Source organism: Oreochromis niloticus, linkage group LG4 (assembly GCF_001858045.2).
Source record: "Oreochromis niloticus isolate F11D_XX linkage group LG4, O_niloticus_UMD_NMBU, whole genome shotgun sequence".
Classification (NCBI taxonomy): Eukaryota; Metazoa; Chordata; class Actinopteri; order Cichliformes; family Cichlidae; genus Oreochromis; species Oreochromis niloticus.
This window is the reverse complement of record NC_031969.2, coordinates 28,006,292-28,026,081: the sequence shown is the minus strand read 5'-3', so window position 1 is coordinate 28,026,081 and position 19,790 is coordinate 28,006,292. Positions and strand designations below refer to the sequence as shown.

Here is a 19,790-nt window from a genome sequence, read left to right as displayed (position 1 = left end):
GAATATGTCACCAGAAATGCTTGTCAGACAGTTGAATAGTTTGAGAAACTGCCTCTCCGTGAACCTTGCTGATTGCAGATTAGAGGGCTCTGTGTTCGACCCTCTATTTAAATCTCTGACACCAGCAATCTGAAATCCACTTCTGTGATTGGTCAGGTGTTCAGAGGTGAGAAAAGTAAGCAATCCTCTAACTTGCTGTGTTGGTTCTATTATTTTCATTTGTGCTAACTAGTGCGACATTGTGAATGCATTTTCCAGGAAAGACAGAGTGGAACTGCACATATTATCCTCGAGCTTAAGTCATCACTCGGCTTCTCCATATATTGCTCTCCTGGAATTATAGATACAAAGTTGGACAGTGGATCCTACAATCCTATGTTTTTTTAATGTCGTTATCCATTATTCATTATTCAGCCTGACATTGTAGTTATGACAGTATATTTCAGTTTTTAGTAGCCAATCAATATCAACTTCCAGCTACATCCTGTAAGCATTCAATCTGCAGCACAGAGTTAATCTAATGTTGAGCGAACTCATCCAACACAAAGCTCTCACTGGCTCATCACCATTTGTCCTGGTGGTTTTTCTGGCTTCACTATAGGAATATGGCATCCCTATTACTAATCCTCCTACAAAGCCCTTAATGAACGAGTTTATCACCAACAGGGAGAAAGTGCTGTCGCCTGTTTTATTTTATTTTTTTTAAATGTGAAGGGCATTGGTTTGAGGTTACCAGACTTACCGTGTTCCCTTACAACCCATGTCTTTATGATTTGAAAGAAAAATGGTCTCCTGATCACCTACTGGCTTTAAAAAAGCTCAAATGAATGGTTATTGGATGCTTTAATACGTGTGTTCTCCCACCACTATACGAACTCGCTGGAAGTAATCAAAGCTGAAAGCAGCTGCTGTCTGTAAACATCCGAGCCAACTTTAATGCAACAGGAGCGTTCGGTAAATTCAATCATAGGTGTGTTCTACCCTCCAGCACTGTATATTGTTTCTGAGGATGGCTGCGGATTGACGTACAAGTTGTCTGAACTGAGCAAGAGTATTCTAGAGGCTGAAACATAAAGAGCGATTCACAGTCGGGTCGTGTACGTCTGAGGCAGGTACTGACTGTTCCCATGGAGTTAAAATGTGTGAGTCTGCTGTATAGCTGATGAGCTCATTTCCAGGAGCATGCCATTAGGAACTCGACTGCACCGCTGTGACTGAAACAAAAAATCTGCTGTATTTTATATGTTTCACAAAATAAACTCGGAGGAATGGAAGAATATAATGGATCATTTCAAAAATGATCTTTCTACACCTTGCAGATTTTATTCTTTAGGTAGAAAAATGATACTGACACTATTAATGAAATCAAAAAGAAGTCAGCTGTTCAGTGAATTCTGATCATGAGCTACTTGTTAGAAAAACAAGAAATTTTTCACGCTCCGTTTGTAAGCATCCCCGTTGGTTACAGACAGCCTCATATTTATGTTAATTTACATGCTGATTGAGTAGCTGTGGGGAAACGCCCAACTGCTCAATTACTAACTTGCAAATTGATGGGTTTGGCATGTGGTTGATTATTATTTTTTTCTAATTTTGCAGTAATTATAGTTTCACACAATAGCAGGTATTACACATACCCCTCCGTACACAATGGACTCCTCACACCATTGGCATGCTTTCTGTTTAATAAGGCTGAAGCAATAAGTTTAAAAAAAAATCACTGATTTGGTAATCCCTTTTAGATTTTCTTGGACACTTTCCCTTGATTGATAATGAATTGCACAAACCTGACAATACGCACAGCTTCTCCTGCCTTCTCTCTCTTGATTACAACCATACACACACATGATCTTTTAAATTAGCTCCAAAATCATTAGCAGTCGCTGTGATCAGTGGTTATTTCATTTGGGTCTATGTTATTTCATGGGCCAGTAACTTTACTGCACAGCAGATATGAAATGCTGCCCCAGCATGGCTGGAAGCTGCTGTCAGGTCAGTATATTAAATTGTGTTATCCCAGGGTCATCCTTCCCCATTTTCAGGGAAGCTAAGCCAAAATCACTAATTCATGTGGCAGCGTCTCTTACACAAAAAGGAAAGTGATGTGTAGTGAAAGCTATTTGCTCAACAGAGACTTTTCAATTCTATTTTGGCCTGCTGTTCTTTTGTTTTTGACTAAAACAATAAAAACACCAACCTTGTCATCGTGTCAAAGCAAAATATTTTATTCACAGAGACTCTAAGACAAGGAAAGATTGAATCTCTTTCATATTTTTTTGTGTTTTTATCTTTCAGTAGTTTAAGAGTTACAGGTAGACATCTCGGGGAACTAGCAAACACAATCCCCGTGCAGGTTATAAAGAGGTAAGCAACTTGCAGTCTGAATATTGACCACTATAAAAAAAATATTTTTTTATCAAACACCAGAAAGACTTGCAAGACAAATTTGAAGTTGTGTTGTTTCACAGAGCTTTCTTTGCTTTTCAGAGGCAGGCATATGAACTCCGGGGGCTTCCTTAGAAATGTGGATGTGGATTCACATGTGAATTATTTGATGTAGTAATCCGGTACATTGATCCAGCAACTTTTGCAATTACACTCAGCAGGGATGTACCTCTTCGGCCAGTTTGAATATGTGTTCAGAGAACAGCTCAGTCTGAGCAAGTAAAATGTACAAAGAATGCCCTTCAGCGTGTACCTGGGATGGAGTTTTTGTTCACCATATCGCGCTCACTGGAAAATAATGTTGCTATTGGACGGGATTACTTTGAATTTTATTTTTTGTACTTTAACTGCAAAATCGGTGAATCAAATAAGGTATGGTTGGTATAGGGGAAATAATTGGATAATTCCAACTAATATATATTTATGTATGGTTTAGTTTTAAAATACAGCACAATAAAGATAAGAATAGACAATTACAGCAATAGATGACTGCACCATCTGTCATTGTTATGTTACATTCGTCACAGTATTAAGATTGTGTTTTAGCTACAATTCTACATGTTCTTTCTTCTTTGTTAACCATGTAACCAGGTTCTAGTTAACAATTAACTGAAAAAGTACACCAGAGATTGATGTGAATGACTATGTTTCAGCAAGCGTTAGACAAATTAGAGATGACGGACTCCATGATAATGACAAAAACAGGTTTTATCTGAGGTAGACGTGAATGGTGTAACCATTTTATTACAGTCCATCCAATATTTTCCTATTTACAAAAAGAACCTAAAAATCAAAACCAGCTTGTGGTGCAAGAGAAAAATCGCTCAGAAACACTAGAATCATTTAATTTTTCCTTTGGTGATGGTGAATATCTGATTATCTTTTCTTCGTTGAATCGTGCATGTGAAAACCATTTGCATAACAAGCCAAAGATCACTGGTTCAGTCCTGGGAGGAGACAAAAGTCCTTTTGGGGATTGTTTCATGAAGGCATCTGGAATAAAAATCTGTTACATCAAATATTCAGAGCGACCCGCTGTGGCAACCCTTTGTGTATAAGAGAGCAGCAGATAGTTTCCCTTTCTCCAATGTGAAAGTCAGAACTGATAAATACTATCCGCCAGTTAAACTCCACCCTCTTTTTTTCACACTTCTTGTATTGTAAAATGTGATTTGCAGATTCATCAAAGTAGGGATTAACTACTTCACTAGTTTAGCAATCTGCAAGCATCCATAAAAATATCGCTCCAAGGTGTGTTGTTTTAAGCCCTTTGGTTGCTATTAAGGACCTTAACTGGAGACCATCCATCTGTCCATGCAAACACCAACAAGGTCCAGGTCAGGTGGGGGCAGTGCAGATGCCTAGAGCTCCCTCTCCCTGGCCACCCTCCTTGGTTCTTCTGTAGAGAGACCAAGGCATTCCCAAGGCAGCCGAGAGATCTCTGCAGGGTGTCCTTGGTCTGCTCTTGGACATCCTCTTCGTCAGACATGTCTGGAACACCTCATTTGGGAAGTTCCCAGGAGGCATCGTAGCCAGATACTCAAACCACCCAAACTGGAAGCTGTACTCTGAGAACAAAGCTGAGCCCACTCAGGAACCTCATTTCCACCACTTGTGACTGCAGCCTCATTTCTCTGGTTACTTCTACATCTTGTGACCATAGGTGAGGATAGAACCATAGATTGACAACCTCATTTTCATGCTCAGCTCTCTCTTTGTCACAACAGATGGTTGCAGCTTCCACATAACAGCACATGACACAGAAATTAATCTGTCAGTCTCCTGCTCCATTCTTCCCACACTCATGAACAAGACCCTGAGAGGTTTAAACTCCTCTACTCGGGGGAACAACTCATTCCCAACTTGGAGTTGGAATTCCACCCTTTTCTGGCTGAGAACAGACTTGGTGGTGCTAACTCTCACCCAAACTACTTCACACTCTGTTGCAGACTTCTCTAGTGCAAGCTGGAGACCTTGTGTCAATAAAACAAAAACAAACAAACAAAGAAAAACATCATCCCACATCATCTGCAAAAATATGAACAGAACAGAGAGCGAGGGCGGCCCTTGCAGTGTCAGATCTTGGTGGCATGAGGCTAAGCTGCTGCCAGGTCCTACATGTACATTAATACTGTCTGCTTGAAGAGGGAGCTCATGTCCTTTACTCTGAACAAACTCGTTATTAAAGGCTCTTCTTGACATTCTTGAAATTGGAGAATCCAATCTTCAAGGCCAGCTTTTGATGAAAAAATTCTAATCTTAGCAATGCATTAAATGTGACATATTATGCTCATCTCCAACTTCATGAATTTATTCCTGGATGTTACTAAAGTAGCTTTGCATGATTTGTGTGCTAGTTTAAAATAATGCCTTTTTACTTTGATAATGGGACTCAGAGCAGCTCTTCAGTTCTACCCCTGTCTTCTATTGGCTATCCTCCAACTACTTCTCATTGATCATAAATATCTAAAAGTGTTTTTTCCTAATATGTCATAAACTAAACATTTAGAACAATCCAGACCCTGAGATTTCAGCTCATATGTAGATCTGAACATTTGAAATGTTGACCTTTAATTGGAGTGTTCAGCATTATGTGTGTGAGGTGTGAGTTTGAGTGTGCATATATATAAATATGTATATATATATATACATATATATATATATATATATATATATATATATATATATATGAAAAGCACAACTAGTTAACTTTCAGTTCATCTTAGCAATCCCTCAGAACTGCCATCTACTGCATATACCATTGTGAGTTGAGACATGCCATCCAGTCAGATGATTTGGTTTTCTGTTGGTGATTAGGGGCTGCCACAGGTCCTTCACCTCTGGTCCATTACTGTGCCTTGCATCAGCTCTAGCAGAGACAGCCACATTGTGACAGGTGAGATAGAGCCCCACCGGCCATCAGGGAGAGGTGACTTATTAAAAATAATGACTGGGTATGTGCTATGTGATTGATGAGAATGGGATGACAGCTCGTAGTCCGTAGCTATATATGGACACCTCCTTCACAATGACATGCCACGGGAGACGAAGAGCGAAAGAGAACATGTCATTTTAATATTTAAATTTTTCTGCTCCTGCAAGAAGAAAGCGTGGTTCAAGGGAAGGCGAGCAATACAATTATTATTCAGGGAGGCCAAGATGTTCCACCCAAAGTAACTCTTCTTTTATTTGATGTCATTTCTGAGGCACAATCTGAACCTGAGGACCTTGGGGATGATACTCTATAATAGGGTGAGAAATGCTGTGGCTCAGGGCACAGAGTTCCAGTGTAAATACTTTAATTCTTTATTGTTTTCAATGGAGATACACTGGCTCGTAGTGCCTACTGAGCAAAATGTGTTTCTCTCATGAGGATATTTTCAAGCTACAAATGACTTTGAGCTTTAAAGAGATTTTTTTTGCTTTGCTTTTTAACAAATATCCTTATACGCTTTGTTCCCAATCTTGATACAGGAAGATTACTACATGGAAACATGTACCCCAAGTTTAGTAATTAGCATGTTTTATCTCATTTGACTTAATTATTTACACTATCCAGTCTGCCTGATCTTACAGATCTTGCAGTTTAACCCAGTTTGTGCCACTGAGACATGAATCCAACACGTGTGTTCATGTATGTCCAGCTACTGCTGTGGCTGAGGATATATTTTGAGGTAAAACGATTATCACAAATTGTTGTTTTTACATTTGTGCTAATGCATGTGTTGACTAGATAAGTGGCTGGAGGAAATTTGAAAACACAACTTACCTTCCAGCGAAAGTGCTCGCAATCATTCTGTTTAACCCTCATCAATGATTTCTCCCTGCTGTCCTGGGCGGACAAGGTTTGATAGACTTGTACATTTCTATGCGATTACTCCTATTAGTAGTAATCTGGCTGGGGGCCTAGAGTACGTCTGGCTTTGGCCAGTCCTGTTCTGCTCTGCTCGATGAAGGTAGTTCAATTTTTACTTTAAGGCTAAAAGGGTATATGGCATAGTTTCAAACCGCTGCAGAGTCTAAAACAGCAAATCAAACAATTCATCTTTTTTTTTTCTATCTGCTAGGACCTTCTAGGGTTTATTACTGGCTAATAAAAAGAATGTAGCTCCAATATGCCAGATTAGCAGTGGCATCGATACTGATATGATTATGCACTGATGTGATTACATGCCATTAAGTGACCAATGTAAATCCTTTTATAAAATTAAATGTTTTTCAGCAAGCCACATCAACTCGTTTGCTGCCACTGCAAAATAGCTGTACACGTGTTGGCTTATGTTAAGTTGATCCTTGTTATTTTTACACTGATTTCATAAGCATATTTTAAAGTTGGGAAAGTCCTGGTGCTGTGTATCTGTACTTACTGTATGTTGAGTATCAGTATTTGAAAAGCAAAGGCTGAATTGGTGCATCCCCACTGACAACAGTTCAGACTTGTACCTACACTCGTTTTCCTCAAAACTGAGAGATATATGATGACAGTAATTCAGCATTACAGGAGCTGGTGGACATATTTCTTTCCCTAAGAGAGCCAGCGTAACCAGATTTTTCCTGCCTCCAATAACACACATTATCCACATCCAGACTCTCATCTCGACAGAGACATTAGGTCCATATCAATCATCTCATGTCACTTTTTTTGGAGGGGAAAAAATTATATTTCCCTCAAATATTGAACTCTTCCTTTAAGACACCTTTGGAGGCAATAGGATGGCCTTTTGCAGATTGGTGCTCTGGAGCTTCTGTATATCTTGATGGATTACACTGCAACACACTTGTCAGTTCTGTGTATCCTGATCCTCGCTGCCTCTGCGGCGTGTTCTCTCAGTAACAGTATAATCACGCTGTAGCAACATGGTAGTTTTGGCATAAAACACAAGAAGAGAAGAATCACAGCAGGTATTCAGTTCAGGCTGGTCTTAATGAAGATTATTTAAAAAGCCACATGATGACAGGAGTTTGATGGTGATGAATAGGGCAGGAAATTAAAACAGAATGCCATTGTGAAAAGAACAACTGCCCTTCTTCCAAAAGCAGCATTGTAAGGGATCAGACCCTTTATTTCTGTGACCTCTCCCAGTGTTAATGCCATTAGACCGAGAAATCCTTGAACCCGCAAACAATGCCGAGTAATCCTGGTTAGGGTTCGGCCAAAGAGGTTTTATTTCTTTCTGTACTCGAGGGGTGCTTGCCTTTTGATACCAGCGTCTCACTCACTCTGTTTCCCTTCTTCTTTTTATTTCTCTTGTTCTCTTTGTAGTTTGTTTCCTTGTTTGCTGCACCTTTTCCCTTCTCTCCAAAAGCATAAATATCCTGCTAGCAGCCCTGCAATCCTTTGTGTCCTATCGCAGCCCTGCCTCACTTATGTGCTGCCTTGTAAAATAAAATATTATAGACTGCCATGGTAAAATGACATTGGGGTGCAATGATAAATGTGTAGCATAAAGCTCCGAACATGTCACATAAATGACAGAATTTGTTTAATGTGATATGAAATATGCTTAGGATGCAAGGGTGTTTAAGTTCCTTCGGGAAGCTAGCTTGGCATGCAAGTAGTAGAGTTGCGTGCATAAAGTCATAATGATGAGTGAGGCAACTGTGTGCATATGTGTGTGTGTGTGTGCTTAAACCCCTCCTTTCTCGTGCTCAGTGCCAACCCTGTCGCTAACGCAGCAGCCCTCTGCATTATTTATCCCCACAGCAGTACAACCACTTTTACTGCTGCCACACAGCGGAGAAAGTGCACACCTTGCAAGACCTTTTTCATAAACTTCACTCCTTTCTTCCTCTCTCAGTAAGCCATAAGGATAAAGCACCTTTTTCCTTCATCTCTCCTTATACCCTGGAGCTCCCTTTATGCTTCGTTTTTATCATAAAACGCCATCTAAATTCACTTATAATGGATATTGATTTGTCAAACAATAACAGCAGATCATTATAGACAGTTTGTGCAAAAGCTCCATAACCTTGAAAGTTGGAGGTGCTTCATGAGAGCTGATTAAACTGGTTGGCTGACTCTTGTGCTTAACATTTCAATTTACTCTTCGGTGCTTTTCACTTTATATTCCACCTGCCAGCAAAGCAAATGGGACGAATAAGAAAAGTGTCTTATTGCCTCCTTATACTGTAATGGAAAAATACAAGAGGGTTGACAGTGGAATGTCATCCAAAATAAATAAATAAATAAATAACAATGAATACAGCTCTTCCTTCTTTAGTTTTGTGGAAGGGAATTTCATAGTAAAGATGCATAAACAATACAACTGACAGAAAAGTAATAGCAAAGTCAGCATCCAGTACCTGATGAATAAGCACTTCGGGAAGCTACATCCAATCTCAAATAGCCCATAATATTACAAATGCAAAGGAGTCATCATCTGGTCTTTCTGTTTATCGATTTTCAACAGAAAATGGCTCGTCTGCATCACAGAATCTATTCAAATAATGGAAAAAACTTTGAGCAAGGGCCAGCATAGGTGATATGGCAAAACACTTACTTTTAGTAGATAGCTTTGCTGTGTCAGTTATGCTAAAAGTGGGATATATAAATATTGCAGGTTCACCTCAGGGTATGTTGATAGTTTGGACACCACATGGGCAGAAGCAGATAAGTAAGAAGCCAATGGAATTAGGGCAAAAAAGAAGAAAATATAACATACCCTTTTTACAGCGTAAATCTGCCATTTTCCTTTCTTTTTTTTGGCTTGGCATCGTGTCAGCAAGCCATTTGCAAAGCTGAGATAACAAAATGGGATTGTATGGGAGAAAACAAGATGAATTTAGACTAGAAGGGGCGTGTGACAGTCCAACATGAGGAGCAGCCACTTGACTTCAGTCAAGGTCACAAATTTAAAGATACCCCTCCAGCCAGAATTTCTCAAGTACACTGTTTTAACCGCATATACTGTGACTTTAGAAGTTTTATGCAATCCTGTAACAGCCTGTATGTAAAGCATGAAGGACTACTTAAAACAACACCACTGTGGTATGAGCTCTGTTACTTAAAAAGAAAAATAGTAGAGCCAGCGGTTATGATCGAACTGCTGTATTGGTATTCATTATATTCCACTGGCATACCTGATCAACTTGTCGATGCCATGAATGCATATTTACTAGGCTCTGCATTATACAGGAGCATGTTTAAGAGTGTAATTTGTTGGTGGTTAGTGTTAACAAGTGACCTTTCATCATGACAGGAATAGACACTAATGGCCATGTCATCTTTGGCTTCTTCTCTGTGGGAGGCGTTGCACAGCAAATAGGCAAGGTCATGCCATGTTTGCAGCTCTGCTCTTCCAGACATTCACACTTGCAGCTGTGAATACTAATGAGATGTGTTGTGCTGGTCAAAAGGCATTTTAATTGGCAGCCCAAATGTGCGCGCTCTCACTCACAGGTTGGCTCTCAGACCTCTGGCTTGAATAGAGGAAAAACTAATGCGATATCAGCAGCAACTGAGCTCAACTGAGCACTGACATTTTGTACACTACACTGACTCGTGTAAGTGTGTTCAAAAATATAACAGTGCCGAAAAGAGGAAGCAGAAGCAACGCAGGGTATAAAGTTAAACCAGCATTCATTATTTTTAATGCAGTTCCACTAAATGTATTACATGAACACTGTTTAAACAACACTGAGTCAAAAAAAATTATTAATTTTTCATGTGCATCCAAATCTGCCGGTATAGAAGCCTCAGCATTATATGTAGTAAATTGAGCTGTTTCCATATTAAATATTACATGCGATCAATAATGATACTAGATGTTCGGGATGAATAAAAATCTTTGATAAAACAGTGTTGCACAATAACTACATCAAACATGCTTTGATATCACTGATGGCATGCTGTGTCTTTTGTGTTGTTTTGCCTTTGTTTCTCACCTATCTGGTTTGCATTTTAAAGCACAAGTCTGCAAATATGTCTATAATGTGTCTATGCAGGACTGTAGGTATTCCCAGGTAGCTGGAAAAGATGAGAGACCAGAAAAACGGTGGGGAAAAACTGCACGATCGCTTTGATTTTGTGCAAAAACCTATTGTTTTGCAAAGACAACAGCTAGTCAAACGTGCCTCAATCATCAGCATAAATGATTACAGCACTGTACAGAAGTCACTGATTGCAAAAGCAATGACCAATGCATCGATTTTAACTCTGCTGCTGCTCTGTGTACTAAAATGCTCTATTTATAATCATGACATGTCCGACAAAATCAGCCTAGACGTACACATGTATCAAAAACTATGATTGTGCGGTGAATGTCACATTCAGATTTGTAACAGCTGCAGACTCGTAAACTGAATGTGCTGCATTGCTAGCATTGGCTTCTTTTCTCTGTCTTATACGTGTCTTGCTTAAAGGGGCGTGGGCAGCTGGAGTTCCATTCAAAACTACAAACACTGAAACAGATCATTTGAAACAGAGCTCAAAATCTGGTGTATGCAAGCACAATACAAAAACACATCTGCGGGGTAATCCCATCTGAAACTTGAAGTACACTTTCTGAGAATGTGTGAGGCTTTCAACTTAAATATGTGACTGATGAAGTATTATTTGCCAAAGGACCCTTGTGCAACTCCAAGTTGCTCTGTGATGTGTTAACCCTATATTAAAACTGTTAATAAATTAAGACTATCTTGATTGGTGCCAACCTTGGAAAGGGTGTCAAGGGTGTCGTGCTCATTACAGACAACTTTCTCCAAAGAGCAACTGTGACAAACTCCCGAATGCAGCAATAGTCAATAATTGATCTATTTGCCTTTTCACTGTTGCTAATTAAATGTTAAATGAGAACTGATAATCCTATCCTCCTTAAGACATTTGTCATGCAGAGCAATGGTTTCTGTGCTATTTTATATTTCTGGTTCCTGGACAGGTTTGAGAAGTCATTACCTTCTACCATGTGACATCTCTGCTTGAAGTGGCAGTTCAGCGAGGAAGTGACAAAGACGGGGGACATGCAGGCAGGGTCAGTAGCGAGGATTTGCAAAATAACAGAACCCCACTGTCAAGGATTTGTCAGGGTCTTTATCATCAAGTGGCTGAAGAGGAGCCTTTCTGTCTGGTTGAGGTCTAATGGGATGTTGACCCGACCCTGGCCCTGTCTGTCAAACATCATCAGTCTTGACAAAAACAGGCAAAGAACGGTGAGCAGTGTCCCCCTGAATGCAATTCACTCCTATAAAAAAAATCCAGAGATGATAGAGATGTTGAGAATCAGGAACCAACTGCATTTTTTAAAGAAAATATTCAGTTCAAACTGTGGTTTCGTCACTTGCACACACAAATGTGTATCGGAATAGCAAATAACTGTTGGGTAATTACGCTTAATGGTACAGGCCCCCACCAATTAGCTAGTGAGGGTTAAATGGAACACTTCAGTCTCTGGAGGGTTTAGACAGCTGCGTAAATGAAGTTCATCTGAGGCATCATTAGAAAATGCTTTCATTCAGGAAAAATGGAGGTGATGCGATGCATGTCAACGCACAGTTTCTGCTAATGAAACCAAGTTCATTGCTGTGAAGTTGTCTCGGCAGACGAGGAGCTGACCGGTATAGTGATTTTCCCCGCACTAGCGCAGAATGATACCTGAAAAACCCTGACGCATATTGTACCTGCAAATGAAGAATGATAGTGCCATGAATATTTATCTGCTGTCCTCATCACACTGCTCCAGGAATTTGCTGTGTGTCATTTGTTTCGTGCACATACATATGCGTCTAGAGCACCTCTGTTTTGCAGAGGTGAATGAACCTCTAATGTGGTACTTCATATTCTTCCGAAGCGCACCACCTCTGTGGCAGCGTAGCATCAGGTAGTCGATCAATCATGTGTGTAAACCATCCATGAGAGGGCCAGTGTCAATAAAGGAGGAGGAGCATGAAATGAAAAACCCATCTCAAAAACAGAGCAGCAGTGAAAAACCAACTATTACCCATGCACTTTGCCCCCTCCTCCCCATTTTTTTTTTTTTTACAGCAACATAAAATATCAACATCAGACCCTCAAAACTGAAGATTTGTGTTCTCAGCTCAGAATTTTTAACCAGTCCTGAATAGGGAGCGCTGTTTGTGTGGGAGAGGCTGGGGTTAATAATAATTCCAACCAATAGTAACAACCTTGTTAACCCATAATACTGTGCAGTCAAAGAATAAAATGGTATTTTTAGTAAGAGGCATGAATCCCACATTTTTGTCAGCTGGATTGCCTCTTGAGGAGTCACAATCAACATTTCTCCCTCCATCGACATTGAGGACAGACAGCTGGTTTTAACAAACCCACCACTGTGTTAAAATAAAAGGAGAGAAGGTTGAGATGAGAAATGTTCCCATTTTTATGTGTTATTGATCAATATGAAACAGCTGCAGAACCGTAGGGTTAGACACACCAAAGTATACCTTGGTATGCTAACATATACTTTGGTATGCTAACTACCTTTGTCATAATTTGGCTGTGTGAAGGCAGGGAAGGACCCAAACGCAGACTTCTCAGAGTAAAGTAAACCCAAAAACAGAGCTTTATTTGCTAAATGGCAAAATAGTACAAAACTATATTGGGAATAAATAAGAAAACAAAACATACAGATAAGGACGCGGAGAAACACACACAACTATGAGGGAGATCCCGACGCTGGACAGACGAAAACAAAGGGCTTAAATGACGAGGGAACAGGAAACACATGGGGAACACAGCTCGGGCAAATTACACCCAACGAGACAGAGGACATAAAGCTAAACATAACACACGAGATGAGGTACCTTCAAAGTAAGAGAAGTAAAGCAAAACATGGCGCACACAGACAGGAGACTACTAAATTAAAACAGGAAGTAACGGGAACAAACACAGAGGTGCAGACAGACACAGAGACATGACTGACTGGGGAAACATGGATAAACATGGCAGACACAAGAACTCACACAACCTATATAAACACAGACACGCAGACAGAGACACCAAGGGCAAAGACACAAGAGGAAAATACTAAAAAACCAAGGAACTAAACAGGGAATATAAGAAACTCACAGTAGAATAACTAAAGACTACTAATGAACCAGAACATAATACAAAATACCACAAGAATACAAGAAAACACAAAATGCTGGGCCAAAAGGACCCAGATCCATGACAACGTTATGTGAAACTAAGGGCAAAATTGTACTGTTTCAGCCCCTGATGTTAATAAAGTCCCTACAAGGTGTTTAAACTATCTCTCAGGTTTTGAAAGTCAGCGTTAGGAAGTATGGGGTACCATTATCTGTGTCTGAGTGTTATCTGGATATTTGCATATGACCACAGATTGCAGCTGATAATCGAAAGGATTCTCATTATCTTGACCGTTTCCAAATTGTGAGCAAATATCAGTGTGGGAGTTAGTACACTAAACTATTGTGAGATACTCTCGAGGATTCGCTGTGACGTGCAAATCAAGCGGCACTCGTAAAATATGTGTGATGTTGCTCACTTATAACAAGTTTAGGGCTTGTTAGCAGACCCAGTTCAACCACAACCTGCTTTATGGCCTCTGCTCATTTTTGTTTTACTCATCTGCAGCTTTTTCATGGGCAGCTTGTAACGGCACAAAGAGAGTGTGGGAACGTCATAACAAGCACCCTCTTTTCCACTTAACACCTTTATTAGAAAAGCATTTTCACAATATAAGGATGTGTAAGTTACAAAGTTAAACCAGTGTACTTTATTAAAGTAGCCCATTATTATAGCTTACATTGTTCTGGGTTTGCCAATACTATTTGAGACAAGTGTTTAATATTTAAGGCTTTGTTATAGTTTTAAAGACTGCAGTCAGTGGTGCTGTTGCATTGTACTAAATCACAGTGAGAGGTGTTTGTGATATTGATGGGTATATTTTTTATTTTGCTGATTAGGGTTCAGAGAACAGTGGTGCTCCTGATTTATTAAACTGTTTCATTCAGTCACTTCCTTTCAATCAGTCATTTGCAGCTTCGAAGTTGATGGTCGTTACAGTGATTGCTATTCATCACATCAAATCTATCATTGCTTGTGTTACACACAAGCTAACACACATTCTTACTCAAATAAGCTGCAATTTTAACTCAGTCTATAATTCATAAATGCCTTGTAGCCATTAGTTGGTTTTTGGTGAACGGGAGGGGGCACAGAGAGATATTAGAGAAGGGAGAAGCTGTTGTCCACAAACAGTAATTAGGAATGTGACTTTGTTTTGTTTATTCTCCCTCCCTGTGCACACACACATGAAACGAGTAAAAAGTTTGTGAGACATATTCTCTGAAGCCCTGTTCAAGTCCAGGCCGAACGCTCTCTGCTTTTAAGTGATTATGTAGAACATTGCCTTTGGATTTGTGCGTGTTGCATGTTTCTGTGGGCTCTGCTATATTTTTGGCTTTAGCAAATTAGAGCTGTGAACAACTGTCCTGTAGAAAGAAAGGTAGATGATGTGGAAATGAAGGAAAGTGCCCCTCTAGCAGGATGTATTTAATGCCAAGGCTGACCTTCACGTAGACATACTAAACAGCAACGCTTTAACTGTCAGTGTTGTGTTTCTGTGTGTGCACTATGGACAAAAATACAATTTGACCAAACACAGTGTGCACAAAAAAACAGCTTAAAAATGATGAAAACGGGATGCTTCATTATTTAGTTTTCTTTATATTTATTCCAGGACAAATTATATTCTCTGCATTTCAGTCAGGATTGTTGCATGTTCATTCTCATTCCTTGTGCAGTTTTCCTGATTGTGATCAAGACTTTCCGATTTTTTTTTCCTATTCTAACAGGTTTGCTATAGATTGTGTATGGTGTATATATAATACTGCTTCCTTAAGCCTTGAACATACTGGAAGTGAATTGTGGTGATGTTGCAACCAAAATCCATAGAAAGTGAATAACATTTGTCGATTTCAAGTGACTACAGGCAAAATAACTGCTGCTGATGCGAAGTGGGCAAGACCTGCAGTAAACTTTAAGGCGAGCAACTGAAGAGACTACTAAAGTAAAGAATACTGTTGATTGACATATAACCTGCTAGTAAAGACGTTAGAGCAGGGGTGGGCAATCTCAGTCCACGAGGGCCGGTGTCCCTGCAGGTTTTAGATGTGTCCTTGAACCAACACAGCTGATTCAAATGGATAAATTAGCTCCTCAACATGTCCTGAAGTTCTCCAGAGGCCTGGTAACAAACTAATCATGTGATTCAGGTGTGTTGACCCAAGGTGAGATCTAAAACCTGCAGGGACACCGGCCCTCGTGGACTGAGATTGCCCACCCCTGCGTTAGAGGGTCACCTAGGCAACCAGAGCCGAGAAAATCACAAGTGGCAGATTCAAAGTGATGCGCGGCAAACAAATCGCTTCCAGTGTGTACACGGCTTAGATGTCAGCATTGTACCCTCGATGCTTGAGTTCTCAATCACCTGAAAATGCTTTCGTGTGTCATTTTGGTCTGGGTGTTGCTGGGCAACCTTAGCTTCATATGCCACACAACATCTTCTATATCCTCTTGTCCTTGTCTCGTGTGGAGACAGATGCTTTGTTTCATATTAGTGTAGATTTTCTCATAATTCTTCATTTCCCGAGGGAAAATTTACACCTCCTCTGTGACATCCTCTTATAAGGCACAAATCCTTGTACTGTAGTGGAAAATGTTGTATTTGATGAAACTCAGGCAACATACTGATTGAGCGGTCATGTCCAGCTCCATCACTCATAATAACGTGTTTGTGTATGAATTTGTCATCTAATATCGTCTCCATTTTTGTGCTTTTGGTGTGCTAGCAGAAGAGAGTACTTCCTCTGACCCTCACCTCAGCAATCATCCTGTTCAATCAAAATTTAGCCTGTATAATGTTTGATAGTGAGCATTTTTTTTATTTTAAACATAGTGTTTGAATAAAAACAGGAACTGATAGAAGTTCAGCAGCACAATATTTTATCATTTAGACGCACCAAACTGCAAACAATAATAGTGTTTTACCAAAAGCAATATAGATGCTGTCAAACCATATCCATCTGAAAAGCCACAGGAAACCACAAAAGCAGAAATGTATTATTAATTCCACTGCTTATTCCCTAGCACAGTGAATGTAGCACCTGTTGTATTCCACCTTGTGTAAGCAAAGGTGATTTACAATTACACTGGTTCATGCTCATAAAAGCAGCCGTGGAACATGTTTAAGTGCATGTGCAAAATGACAACCTGTCACAGTAGACCGACTTGCTCCAAATAGTGAGATAAGGTGCACAGATGTGTAGTGACAGTGTCATAACTGTGTATATCATAAGAGGGAGAACCAAGCAGAAAGTTTTATAGATTCATATTGAAATACAAAATAATTGACAAGTCAGGGGGAAACATTAGACTCATGAAAAATCTAATCGCAGCTCGTTATCATTCTATAGATATAAATTTAATTGCTAAATTGATGCCTTTGGTGTGAAATAAATCCCCTTTTAAATTAGACCCTTCGGTGTGCAGCCAAATGTCTCTACTTCAGTGATATTTTTATAGTCTGAGGTCTCTGTATCATCATTAATAAATCGTAAATCATCACTTCTCTCTGTCTTCGCTTAGGTGTTCACCAGATACGGGAAGTGCTATATGTTCAACGCAGCAGAGGAGGGGAAAACGCTGCGTACCACCATGAAGGGAGGGACTGGAAATGGCCTGGAGATCATGCTCGACATCCAGCAAGATGAGTACCTGCCTGTATGGGGCGACACAGGTAGGCCTGGAAACTTCACCATGATGTTCAAAAATAAACTCATTACTGATTTATTTCCCTTTCAGTACCAGGTTAAAAACAAGACCACTATAGTTAAACGAGGCGATTTCAAATGTTGCTGCTCATGAAGGATTCATTTTGTTCTCTGCTTTTTTCTTCACTTGTAGCATTTTGCTTGATTATATGATCCATGCAACAGCAATATTTAGTTACCTTGACTGATTTGTACCTCTTTCCTTGATGTGATTGCATCCAGGATGCCGTATGAACTCATGCAACACTTGCACTTTAGATTTATCCACCTATGAGTCAGTCAGTCCTGGTTTTGGTAAAGGCTTCTTTTCATGTTCTTTTTTTTCAATACCTCAAAAACTGTGTTGTTCTAAGCTTCAGTGCTAGCATGCAATATTTCATAAAATGCATTTTACACAGCTTACGAAACATTATTCTATTCCACTCAAACAAGTGGACTTCTTTAGAGTCCACTTGGACTTCTTTAGAGTCCACTTGTTTCAGTCGACTCTCAAAGTTACTTCTTTCTTTCCATCGTTTATTCCTTTGTCTGTCTGTGTTATGGGGATATTTTTAACTGATCTCTTGCAAAGTGAATTTCAGATGGTAAAAATCATTACAATGTTTAAAACGCTATTTCCCTAGTTGTAGCCCAAACTGAGCCTTTGGGCTGATGGTATTTTTTTTATTCACTTTATTTACTTTAGACATAATAAATATAAAAGCGATTTGTGTTTGTTTTCTCCTGATGAAATCTCTTTAGGGACAGATTCATACCGAGAAATTCCAAATCAAACAAAGTTCCAGAAAACTGAGTGTGAAATTTTAAAATGCATGAGATGACAGTCATCAGTTTTTTAAATCCAAACAACTATAAATCTCTTCTTGTTTATACTTGTAAATCAGATGAAAAATGTTATTACCATTCCTGTCTTTTTAAAAAGTAAAAAGTATTGCATTGTACTGAGCTCAATACCCAAGGATTTGAATGAATAGAAGACTTATTTGTATAGCTTTTCTAGCCCACATCAAGCACTTTTTGTTGCACGACTGCTGTTAGATTCACTTTGAGTAAGGCTCTAAACAAATTTCTCAGGATATTTTCATTTGATGCATCTTCATTTATGCCCAGCTGTGGGCATATTTTTCCTTTGAGAATGTAGACGTCTTACTGATCATAATACATATTTAAACTCTTTTCAACTCAAACACTGAAACCTCTTTAATTTATTTTGTAAAATAGTGGAGTTTTAAATTATCCTATTTAGGGAGATACATGTAAATATCTTATTTTTGATCCAGGGTGACTGTTTAAGGGAGGCTTGTTTTGTAAGCAGTGCCATATCGTAGCACATTGAATGACCAGCGCACGGCTAAAACAAGTAGAAGGGTAGACAGGGGAGTTCACAGCAGCTAGCCAAGCAATGCACAGCCCTGCAGATGGGCATTAGTTTTGGATATTAAAAAACTGTCATCAGAAACTCCATGTCCTCTCACTCCTTATCTCTTTCTATTTACACCGGGTTTTAAAGGATTCCACCCAAACCTCCTTTAGGTTTTATTTCAGTTTGAACATGCTGTACTTCTGCCACCACCCTGACAGCATGTGGAACTCCTTCTCCCAGCAGGCTCCAGTTTTCAGTGCCCTTGTTTATCCCCTTGTGGTTTAATTAGCCTGGATGCACTGAGTCAGCCTCAGCATGGAGCATGCTGCTTCCTCAACTGAGCCAGGTCTCTGTGCTGTCCAGACATGATGGCAACATGCTGCACGGGCCCTCATTCCACATCTCCTCCCACCAGTTATCTTTTTCTCCATCCAGACAACCCACCTTCATCCCTCCCATGGCTTCCCCTACTGCCCATCATCTAGAAGTGCAGCAGTTGGGTCTCTGGGGTTCTATTAGCACACTACAGTATCCAGGATGCTGCAGGGCAACCATGATACTCCTCACTTTATCATGATGGACGAACATCGCAAGAAATGTGTTTCATTCTGTGAAAAATGAACAAGACAGATATAACTTTGAGAGGTGGGAGAAAACAGATGGCCTGTTGCCTGGAAACGCAGCTTTCTTCTCGCCATGTTACTGACCAAACTGCTCAGTGAAGGGAATCATAAATGGACTGGATCTGTCTGTTTTTCCTATCCATACTGCTGCCTGCAAAATGCTTCCTCAGCCAGACTTTAAATAGTTAAATTCTCACCAGGAAATTAATTAGAGTAATTAGGATACCATTGTGGTCCACGATCAAGCATTTTTTGTTTGTTCCTTTTTTTTATATTCAGCGGGTAAAATAAGTAGGGATCACTGGTTTTCAAAGTAAATCTATTTCTAAAAATGCTGTTGGCATGAAATTCTCACCAGATGTTGGTAACAACCCATCCAATCCACACATGCAAAGAAAATATCAAACCATAAATGTGGATAAATTCAGTTGTGTAACACAGGGAAAAAGTATTGAACAGATGAAGAAGGGAGGTGCAGGAAGGCATGGAAGCTCATGACACCAGCTGAAATCTATCAGCGATTAGAAAGCAATTCTTACACTTGGTGCAAATTAATATCAGCTGGTTCAGTCTCTACTGATGGCATATAAAAAGGTGTCTCATTACCA

The 19,790-nt window shown here is 39.7% G+C and overlaps 1 protein-coding gene across 6 annotated transcripts in view; it reads left to right on the top strand.

Moving 5' to 3' along the window:
* asic2 (acid-sensing (proton-gated) ion channel 2) overlaps positions 1 to 19,790 on the top strand; it is a 381,467-nt gene that overhangs the window by 331,871 nt on the left and 29,806 nt on the right. For all 6 annotated transcript variants that reach the window (XM_019357682.2, XM_003442002.5, XM_025906407.1 and 3 more), the window contains one exon: positions 17,012 to 17,162. In XM_019357682.2, coding sequence (XP_019213227.1) covers positions 17,012 to 17,162 — 151 coding nt within the window. The remainder of the gene's footprint in view (positions 1 to 17,011; positions 17,163 to 19,790) is intronic.